This window comes from Cadophora gregata (genome assembly GCF_030347475.1).
Source record: "Cadophora gregata isolate MNR1 chromosome Unknown scaffold_12, whole genome shotgun sequence".
Classification (NCBI taxonomy): Eukaryota; Fungi; Ascomycota; class Leotiomycetes; order Helotiales; family Ploettnerulaceae; genus Cadophora; species Cadophora gregata.
This window is the reverse complement of record NW_026695935.1, coordinates 37512-48084: the sequence shown is the minus strand read 5'-3', so window position 1 is coordinate 48084 and position 10573 is coordinate 37512. Positions and strand designations below refer to the sequence as shown.

The 10573-nt window shown below is 49.4% G+C and overlaps 3 protein-coding genes across 3 annotated transcripts; 1 reads left to right on the top strand and 2 right to left on the bottom strand.

Annotated features, from left to right (window-relative positions):
* Positions 1-753: 753 nt before the first annotated feature.
* Positions 754-3387, top strand: ONS95_002850 (uncharacterized protein; the record flags this gene model as incomplete). Its single annotated transcript, XM_058496130.1, has 7 exons — positions 754-1504; positions 1551-1584; positions 1628-1889; positions 1932-2058; positions 2101-2345; positions 2388-3320; positions 3364-3387. Exons 1-7 carry the CDS (start codon positions 1327-1329, stop codon positions 3385-3387), a joined length of 1803 nt encoding a protein of 600 aa, XP_058353381.1. The 5' UTR covers positions 754-1326.
* A 182-nt stretch (positions 3388-3569) lies between these two features.
* ONS95_002849 (uncharacterized protein) lies at positions 3570-4630 on the bottom strand. Its single transcript, XM_058496129.1, has one exon. It carries the CDS (start codon positions 4519-4521, stop codon positions 3721-3723), a length of 801 nt encoding a protein of 266 aa, XP_058353380.1. The 5' UTR covers positions 4522-4630; the 3' UTR covers positions 3570-3720.
* A 394-nt stretch (positions 4631-5024) lies between these two features.
* On the bottom strand, positions 5025-8722 carry ONS95_002848 (uncharacterized protein; the record flags this gene model as incomplete). The annotated part of the gene is made up of 2 exons (XM_058496128.1): positions 5025-5558; positions 5606-8722. The coding sequence occupies 2 exons, from the start codon at positions 8720-8722 to the stop codon at positions 5025-5027; spliced, it is 3651 nt and encodes a 1216-aa protein (XP_058353379.1).
* Between the last annotated feature and the right edge of the window lie 1851 nt (positions 8723-10573).

The following is a 10573-nucleotide window of genomic DNA, read 5'->3' as shown; positions in this document are numbered from 1 at the left end:
TGTAAAGAAGCTGCGAAGGGATTGCGGGAGCCGGTGAATGTTGGACATCCTGGATTCATCTCTGTGCAAGCAAAGAATGTGGGGCCGAAAGTCAATGAGGGATTGGAGATGATATAGGCATAGATCTCGGCTTTTTTCGCTTCTTGCAAAGGAGGGCATTGCCGTATTGATACCTGTATCTGGTGACTGGTTGGCAACAAGTGCCGTGGACTTGTTTCCCCCTTGTCTGCATTGGACTGGTTTGCACGTGTTCTTTACCGTTGTAAACTTTGTCTTTAGGGTACGTAAATCCCCTGAAGATTTGAAATTGAGTGAAATCCTTTCAATAACATAAACTTCTTGAGTTATTGAAACTTGATGTTTGCTTCCATGATCGCTTGACTTGCCCTTCACTACCTCAAATCTTGACGCTGGCCAGGTACAGTATATTCTAGCCTATGGCTTTGCATTGGACTCTAGAGCTCCAGAATGTACATCGACCAACAAATTTTGTGGCCTGGACTTTTGAGTGATGCTCACCAAGAAATACTTTGTCAGTAGTCCCCCACGCTGTCATATCTGAATAAGTTTAGATTTGTACCTCGACCGCTGTCATTTAAAAGTCAGATTTACCGAGGCACGATTGCGTTGCGATGCGAACTAAGAACGCAACTTTCGTGTACCTGCCACGATGCAGGTACAATATAAAAATTATCGTTTTCACTTGGCTATATAAACATGCAGCAGACTGCAAGCTACTGTTCGTCCGATAACCAGATGACTTATCACTGCTTGATGTTTGCATTCCTGATTGTTTCGCGTGGACATGGAGCATCCCTGGAACTAGCTTTCGGCAATTCAACTGTAGCTGCAGTTTGACATCAAATTAATTACGGCACCTATCTAGCGACTTTTAGGCCGCTAGATTATGGGATTTTTCCGATAGTAAACGTGGCTTAAATTCGAAATTGTGGATCGCGGTCTTTCTAAAGTTTCTGCTCTAATTGCGAAGACGGGTTGTGATTCTAGGGCAACTGAAAAGAGCATCGTTTGTCTTCTAGAAGATTTGCCGATCTCTGAGAAAGTGGCCTAAGATGTTTGATGAAGTAGCATCAAAGGTTGATAAATGAAAGGATGCACTGCGTCTCCAGACTTCCCTGTCCTTGTTTGCCTCCCCAGATCAGCATCCGGCATCCCACGTGGATTCCGGATGTTCTGGACTGGACTGGTTGTTCAAATGTCGATATATAACCGGTCAGCCGCTATTTTAAAAGACAGAACCTGTGCCTCACGGTCGGAGTCCTGAGCCATTTCCACACTCTTTTACACAACTCTTCCGCTTTTACAATGAAGCCCATAGCGCCTTTAGTTGCATTGTCTCTCGCGCATCAATTCGTGCACGCCGCTCCTTTTCAAGGTCAGGTTTGCGCTCAGGCAGATGAGCTGCTCGAGAGCTATGACTACGTTATTGTTGGAGCAGGTGCATCTGGGCTTACAGTTGCAAACCGCCTGTCCGAAAACCCCAGTAAGTGGAATTTCGGAACCATCGGACTATGGCTGATCCTCGGCAGGCGTCACAGTCCTGGTGATTGAGGCTGGAGATTTGTAGGTTGTTTGCCCTCATAGATATCTTATGCTGACGTGGTAGTGATGCCAATGAGAATTTTATAACCATCCCTGGTCTCGCAGGTGGTGCAGTTGGTACAAAGTACGACTGGAATCTGACGTACGCTCCAACCCAGACTGTTGGGAATCGATCAATCCCGATTCCATTGGGTAAAGTTGTTGGTGGATCAACAAAGCTCAATCGCATGGTCTTTGATCGTGGCTCCAAATGTGATTATGATCGCTGGGAGGCGTTGGGAAATAAAGGATGGGGATTTGATGGTTTGCTACCGTATTTCAAAAAGGTATGAAAACAAAACTTATTCGATTGCGCTAACGTTTCCCAGAATGAGCAATCCACACCACCTTCTAAATCCATTGCTGCAGAATGGAACATCACCTACGACCCGTCTGCACATGGACAAAGTGGCAATGTGAAAGCCAGCTACTCTCCCTTCATATTTCCTACCACAAGTAAGTCTCTCACTTCAAGAGAATTTCTTTTCTGACAAGCAGGAAATATCGTCGAAGCTACCAAGGAACTGAACATTCCGATCGCACTGGATCAAGCAAATGGTGGGGCAATTGGAGGATACTGGTGTCCGCATAATCAAGATCCGGTTACTATTACCCGATCATCTGCTGAAGAGGCCTATTGGGACACTGCCAGCTCGCGAAAGAACCTACATTTGATGTCCGGAACCAGTGCTACTCGGCTCGTGACCAAAAAAGCGCAGGATGTATCAGTAACTGGAGTAGAGGTATGTCGCTTCCTGCGAAAGTGTTCTCGCTAACCGTGCTAGATCGCAAGCAACTCATCGAGTCCACGACGGGTAATCGGAGTCAAGAAAGAGGCTGTCTTGGCAGCTGGAGCTATCCACACCCCACAGCTGCTTCAAGTCTCTGGAATTGGATCAGCTTCACATCTGTCGTCACTCCAAATTCCCACCGTTGTCGATCTCCCAGGCGTTGGTCAGAACTTTCACGATCATGTCTTTCTGCTTGTGTTGAATAGTATCAACGCCTCGACCGATCCGAATCTCTCAGACCCAGCAGTTGCTGCTCAAGCTCTAGCACAATACAAGACGAACAAAACGGGCCCTTATACCTCGCCCACCGGCGACTTCCTTCATTTCCTGCCTCTTCCAATGTTTTCGAATCGATCTGCAGAATTGCAGTCTCGGGCGGCTGCTCAGAGTGCTACTCTCTCTCCGGATACTCCGGCTTGTGTAGCCGCCGGTTATGCTCGAGAGCATGCCGTGTTGACACAACGTTTGACAAGTTGTGCTTCGCTTGAGATTATCTGGAATAATGGTGTCTTTGTCCTTGGACTAGAAAGCCCATTCTCGCGTGGGAGAGTTCTGGCTTCTTCGGCGGATATTTTCACTGCACCGATAGCAGATCCTGGATTTTTGAGCAATCCGCTTGATGTGGAAATTCTGAAGGATGGGGTGGAGTTTGCGCGTCGACTTGCACGTACCAAGGCAATGAAAGGCTTCTCACTGGCGGAGATTCTGCCTGGGAGTCAAGACGTCGAGACATATATCCGGAGTTCTGCAACTACTTTGTTTCATCCTGCTGGGACATGTAAGCTTGGTAAGAGAGAGGAAGGTGGAGTTGTAGATCAAAACTTGAAGGTGTATGGAGTGAAGAATCTGAGGGTGGTAGATGCGAGTATGATGCCGATTCTACCAGCAGCTCATACGATGACGACGGTCTATGCAGTGGCAGAGAAGGTGAGTTGCGGCCAGGTGATTTGGGATTTGCTAACGTGTGTAGGCCGCGGACCTCATGAAGCGATGATACGGACCAGTTGAGACTGAGCACAGTTGAAGGGACATCAATCCAACACCAGATGTTTATAGACCCGGGCTGTGATGATTGATATCCTGAAGGAATTAAGTGAAATAGATTGTCGATCAGAAACGGCTCGTGTTGTCTTTCCCAGAACCAGAACAGTACAGCGCTTTATGATTGAATAACCAATTCTATATTATTTGCTTGATCTGATCAAAATATTTACCCTCTGCCATCTCATCTGAGTATGGGATTCTAGCCCCGCCCATCCCATAATTCCACTTGCCTACAGCAACTGGTGCTTCGTTGACGACCTCAAGATCTCGGAGATCTAATTTCTTAGTCTCTACCATGTCTGTCTTCCCTATCCTCCTTGAGGCGGACCAACGCGACTGGCGGGCTTTCACCCATTGGTTTAAACTTCACATCGACCAGTCCGGTTGCTTCAACAAATTCGCGAAGTCGTTCGTACCCGTAATTTCGCGCATTTAGGTCAGGTGAGATCTTGTTCAGATGAGCTCCAACATTTGCTAAATTGACCCAATTATCGCCATACCCCTTGGAGCTCTTGATTGCCAGGACTATTCCAGCGCGTACTCTGGAGTCGATCGGTATTTTATTCATTGATTGGTCTCGGATGACCACCGGTCCGCCCTCTGGCTTCGTCGACTCGGCGACATGTGGACGCACCGCCAATTCTTCCGACTCTTTATTGAGTACATCAAAGTATATGAACTTGTCACAGGCCGCAATGAAAGCATTGTTTGTCTTGCGGTTCCCGAAGCCATAAACAGTAACACCCTGTTCACGAATGCGGGATGCGAGCCGCGTGAAGTCACTGTCGCTTGACACAAGACAGAAACCCGAGAAGCGGCCAGTGTACAGTAGATCCATAGCATCAATGATCATGGCGCCATCGGTGGCATTCTTTCCAGTCGTGTACGCAAATTGTTGTATCGGCGTTATAGAATGATTCAAAAGACATGCCTTCCAAGGGCCGAGCTGTGGACTGGTCCAGTCCCCATAAATCCGCCTCACACTGGCGGTTCCGTAGTTGGCGATCTCTACCAAGAGACCAGCGATGATCTTTGACGAAACGTTGTCACCATCAATTAGCAGGGCTAAGTTGGAATTAGCCATGGCTACGTCTTGGTATTTCGATATGTAGACAAAGAGCAGTAAAGCCAGATGGTCGCGTCGCTTGCAAGAAGATGAAGCTCCTGCCCCGCGCTTTCACAGTGTGTGGTTCACACGCATGCTGACGTGTAATCTAACTTAATCGCAAGTTCGCGCTGATGTATCAATGGTGTTATGTAAGCGGCTTTTGGCTGCGGGGAGACAACTTTCAACCCCAGATGTGGCCCAACTAAGATTCGAAGATAAATGCCAGACTGTACCTCAGTCTATCATCACTGAGCAGCGAGCATATCGGTGAACAAGTAGCAACATTAATTATACTGTGTTCCGACTCTTTTAATTTACTATTCACTCGCAACGGGTCTTCTACTTAATTTGTTCAGTAGTTTATTTGATTTGGCCTTCTGCTCCTAACCTCGGCGTAGCAATCTACTCTCTACATGCACCATTTCAACATCACCGAATTCAACATCTTGTGGCTCAGCATCGCCATCTTTTGCTGGCTCCTAACCTTCTCCTTCAGCTTGGGTGTCGAGAGAGGTTGAGAGGGGAAGGTCGAGATCTCTGCCGGCTTCGAAATCTTTCTGATGTTCTGCCGCCTGAGCACGAAGCTTCTGCAACTTATTCAAGAGCTCGAGCTCAAACCTTTCAGACCCCTCGCCTGTGTAGTCCTTCTGAATGTCTTGAAGCTTCTGGGAAAGCCTCATGGATACAGGACTTGGGCGCTGTTGCCGGTCAGTCCACTTTTCCACGTCTTGGAAAGCCTCCTCACGAGAGGCAGGAAGCACATTATTCGATTCAAAATCAATCACACGACCCTTGTCCATATAGTCAACGAGCATCAAAGCTAGCTTCTTGCATCCCATACCCTTCGAGATTACCTTAAGTTGAGATCTGAGACCGTCGAAGTTACCGAAGATGTAAAGTACAGATTTGGCCCGAGTCAGCGCCACATTGAAGCGATTCCACTCCCTCATGAAGCCAAGATGACTAGCATCGTGCGGTGGTATAAGCAAAATGACAATTTGGTTTTGAACTCCCTGGAATTGTCAATTGTGGAGACTTCTGGGATGCTTCGGAAGTCGACGCCAATGTCCTTCTCGATTGCCCAAGCAAGCTGCGTTCTCATCACCTCCAAGTCAGCTCTGTATGGCGACAAGATTGTAATATCAGAGCCTTTCAGGTCAGGAATCGTTGAGTCCGAAGGGTGGTGTTTCAGCAAGCTAAGGACAAGCATAATCGCGGCGTTGATGTTGGCGTAGTTCCGAAGAGATGTCGATCCAGGCTTCGGTGATGCGAAGCCGTCGGCAATGTTCAACCAGCGAACACGGATGTCCTCATCTGCCTCCCCACCATATTGAGGATCTCGAGTTTCCTCGTCGTAGACACCTCCTAGCTCAGATTCGAAGTACCAGTCCTGGAAGTATCTGTATGCATCCGAGTCTACCTTGGTGCTTGGATCACAGCCGAGCCACTCATAGGTCAATATTCCAGGCAATTCAGCAATATCCGGGTGCATGCGGTAATTGATTTTTAATCGGTACAGAGGGACGCCATGATTATCATACATGCGCTTGTAAATGGACATTCCATACTGGGAACCATACTCGTTGTGACCTTTGGATCGAATGGTCGGCTTCAGCTGCTCATGGTCACCAACAAGGACGTTGTATCGAGCCAAGAGAGCGAGGGGAACCAAGCTCTCCTGTTCCGTGGCGGATGCAGACTCGTCGATGATGATTGCATGTGGCTTGTATTGATAATCGGCCAGGAGGTCGGCGCTGCTGGAAGTCGACACCACGATCTTGACATTTGGATCCTGGAGGACGGTTGCTCCCTCTGCCATGCCCAGATCGACGAACTGTCTCATGAGCTTTGGCTTGACCTGATGGTCAGCTCGAAGTCGCTCCAAGACCTTCAACCAGGACTCGGCCTCCATGTAATCTCCAAGTTTAAGCGAGGCACGCTTCTCGAATGATCTGACAACATGGGCGTGAAGCTTGAACTGCTTGAAGGGGTCGTCATCGCTACCCTCGCCTTCCTTGAACATGTCGTAGGCAATGTGTTCTTCTCCGAGACTGGCAAGGGCTTCCTTGGTGCTGGCTGTCGTTGGCACGTAGACGACCTTGAAGTCATCTTGAGCGGTCGGATCCAACTGGTAGAGGACCTTCAGATGCTCCAGGACGTTTCTCAGGCACTCCTCGGCGGCAGTATTCGAAGGGGCGCACAGAGCGGTTCTGGCCTTTGTCAGAGCGAAGGTCATGGCGATGATGGCCACAGTTCTGGTCTTTCCGGTTCCGGGTGGTCCTTGCAACTGAGTAACGAAGTTGCGGTACTTGAAGATCGCAGTCCAAACATGGAGCTGAGGTCCGTTCATCGGGAAGGACGACATGTATCTCTCCAAGCGACTCTTTTCAATGTCGGTCATCACCTCCATTGCAGTATCCCAGAGTGATTTCTCTCCTTCCCTGGGTGGCGGAACACCAGCTCCCTTGAGGAAGGTCTGCATGGACTTGAACTTGAAGCCATCCTTCTTGCCGGGCTTCTTGCACAGCTTACCGATGGCCTTCAGAGAGCGCCTGCTGGGGATCGGATTGCGTGTCATGAACAGTGAGACCTTGATCACCTCACCAGCCACAAATTGTTCTCTGGTGGCCTTGTCCTTGACGAAGAAGCTCAAGCGGAAGTCTTGCTCTCCTCCACTGATGACTCGAGCCTCGAACTGCTGGCCTGTGTGCGTAGGCACGGGCTGTTCCTTCTCGACGGGCTTGCCAAAGTCTTGAGGCTTCTGCTTCTTCTCCTGTGGAAGGATGTCTTCCTCTGGGTCGCTCTCGTCGTTGGCGCCAAACTTCTCTTCCTCTGCAAAGTATGGCTTATCACCAGAAGCTGGGGCATCCTCCATAACGAGATCCGAGTCCTGGTAATTGACCTTTCGAACCTTGAACCGAGTATCGACATCTACTCCTGGCATGGAATACTCCGTGTTCTTGCCGACGTTAACATCAAGCTGGACATAACCATTTGTCGCCTCGACAACAGTGGCCTCGTGGTACTTATCCCAAGCGAAGTACATGCTGATGATGGAGTTCTCGTACATGGCCTCGTAGATGAGAGCGACAGACTGCACGATCTCAAGCTCACGCATGGATCCGAATGACTTCTTCATGGCGTGAGAGGCGTACTTTTGGATCTTGCCGCGATCTTTGCGGAGCTGTTCGATCTTCATCCAAGTCTGGTGCTTGATCGTCTTGTTCGGGTCTTTCTCCCATCTTGAGAATAACTGACCTTGAATCGTGCCAATCATGTCATTGTAGTAGCTCCAGACGCCTTGAACAACGCACTTTTCCATCTCACATCGCCAGAACTCGTGAGCTCGATCGATGAAGTCCCGCTTGTTCTGCACAAATGTGAAGAAGCACTGGTCATCCTTCAACATAGTGAGAAGCTCTTCGAACTCAGGGCATGGAGCCTTTCCAACGGTCTGCATCCAGAATGTCTCGGTTGTCTTGAAGGTCGTACAGATGAGACCATGCTTGACGTGAGGGTTGGTCTTCTCGACAAGGCCAAACTCGATCATCGCAGCAGCGTCCTCCTCAGTCAAGCCTGGAGCACAGTGCTGAGTATTGAAAGCGCTGATCAACGTCTGTGGCTGGATGCTATCTTCGCCCTCCTTTGTACTGATGGGGTGGTCGGACTCGGCAAAGATGGCGACTTTCTTCTTCTCCTTCTTTGACTTACCGCTCTGATCTGGCGGAGGGGCAACATTTTGGCTGTGAATGACCATCATATGTCCATTCTTCATAACCATGAGCGCCGGAGCACCACAGACTGCGACATATCGGATCTTGAAGCCATGGAAGAACTTCGCTTGCGGATATGCATTTGAACCAGAGGCCACAGGACAGACGACCAACTCTGCAGCCTTAGCTGTCCACCAATTTCGAAGCAGCTTGTGGTTGGGATAGCCAGAGCCATGGGTGCCCGAGATCCAATCCTTGGTTTGCTCGAGGATTCTTTCAAGGTCTTCGGACTTGTCGATCTCTTTGCGGATGTTGGTTTCCTCGGAAGTTATCCGCTCGACTTGTTTCTTGGGGCGGCCATCCTGAATATCAGGGTTTCGCTTCGTTCCACCAGCCGTAGCTGGGTTTGGTCTTCTATTGTGATCGGAGACCACATTGGAAGAGTTTTGTCCGTTTCCAGACATAAAAAAAGAGTTTTGCGACGAGGTGGCGAAGCCTACGTCTTACACAGTACACTAGTTAAAGTGTACCGGCGGGGTGCCCGTGGGCGGGTGGCCAATCCACTACCGGAGGTAGCTTCCTAGCCTGGCTCTCCAGCTACCGAAGGCAGCGTTCGAACCTGACTCTCCGGCTACCGAAGGTAGCTTTTGAGTCGAAAAGGTACTTTTTTGGTCCGTGCAAGCACAGACCGCAAAATACCAAGAGAGAACCTTTAGTTTCCGGAGAAATCGCAGGTTGAGAGGTCGGGGGCAGGGGGGAAATGGGAGGAGAGGAGGGTGAGGAGAAAGAGGGGCGAGGAGGAGGGGGAGCCGGAGGCCTCTCAGGCTTTACCCCGGGGAGCCCAAGCGAGAGTGTTGTGCCGGTGAGGCGGGTAGCCGCGATAACGAAACGAGCTGTGCCTAGATGAGAAGATATGTTAGCAATAACTCCAGAAGTTCAGTATGGTAGTTATGGGCTGGATCCTCCTTGGCAAGCGGTGTTCGATTTCGGATGCGTCGAGATGGTTGGATAGAAGAAGCGGTTGATGTCCAGTCTTGGCAGATGCAGACAGTCGGAAGCTTAACAAGAGTGTCAAAGCTGATGGAAACGTCGTGGCTATTCAAAAGTACTTCTGGAGTGCCCCACGAAGCAGACAGAAGAGGAGACAACAACAACAAAGGAACAGAGGATCGACAACTTCAGATTGGAGGAGGGAACAAGAAGTATAAAGATAGAATGACAGATAGAGGGCGAAGGTCATGAGCACTTGGCTCTGGAAAGAACATGGGACCAGCAACCAAGAGATCATGAATGAAGGTCAGCCAACAGGAGCACGACTGGGATGCGGGCTGTCTCTGAGAAAGCTCCAAGTAGCTTCTTGGTTTGAACACAAACAAGGCATGGAAGGAAAAAAAAGTCCTTTGAAGATAAGAGACAGTATTGGCAGTCCAGGTACCGTCCTTGCCAAGTACGAGATCGGATGGTGGAAGCTGACTTTGAAACTTGCGAAGGCGGAAAAACAACAGAGATGAACAGTCTTACTGACATTGGAGAAACAGCACTGGAATGCGAAGAGATGAATTTTGCCAACAGATGACTTATGCAAAAGACCACTGGCATGGTACTGAAGTAGTGCCCACATGGAAGGGAGAACCAAGCTTGTGGGTTGTGTTGACATCGAGTCGGCCTTGCCAACCGACATCCAATACTGTCAAGCCTTCGCAGACTGATGGCAGAAGCAATAAATGACAGAAAGCCATCGTGTTATGTATGCAGAAGAAGGACTTGAATCTGCGAACCTGTCATGCCGCTGTGGAGGCGCCAGCCTAATTCTAGGCTCAGACAAGGTTGCTTGGAACGAGGTCACACAAACTCCAGGGACTTCTCCACTGCGTAAGACTCTCACTGGCACTACAAGTGGAGAATTCTGCGTAAATTATGCTCGTTCAAATCTCGGAAGGAAAGGTATAGCGACATATGGGGTATGCTGGCGTGTCCACGGTCGCAATGAAGCGGGTCGGAGAATGGCCTTCCAGACTTGGATGGACTCGGTAATCAGCTCAGATTGTGTAGGTATAGAGGGATGTCGCGTTATCAACAGTTCACAGGTGTTCTGATCTTCTTCTACGTCGCAGATCGTGTCGTCGTCGTCGCCGAAGCCACCCAAGGTCGTGCTGTCGATCAAGGAGGACCCAAGAGGAAGGGAAGTGTGCAATTTTCGAGGCAGGATCGGTTTTTGGGGCAGGAATTGACTTACCAACAGTGGGCGTAGATTGTTTGCGCAATCTACGCGTGCTGGTGTGTTTGTTGTCGAAGTTGAAGAAGGAGAGAGGTTT

Coding starts and splice junctions, on each gene's coding strand:
- ONS95_002849 (XM_058496129.1), bottom strand. CDS start 4,521: ATGGCTAATTCCAACTTAGCCCTGCTAATTGATGGTGACAACGTTTCG.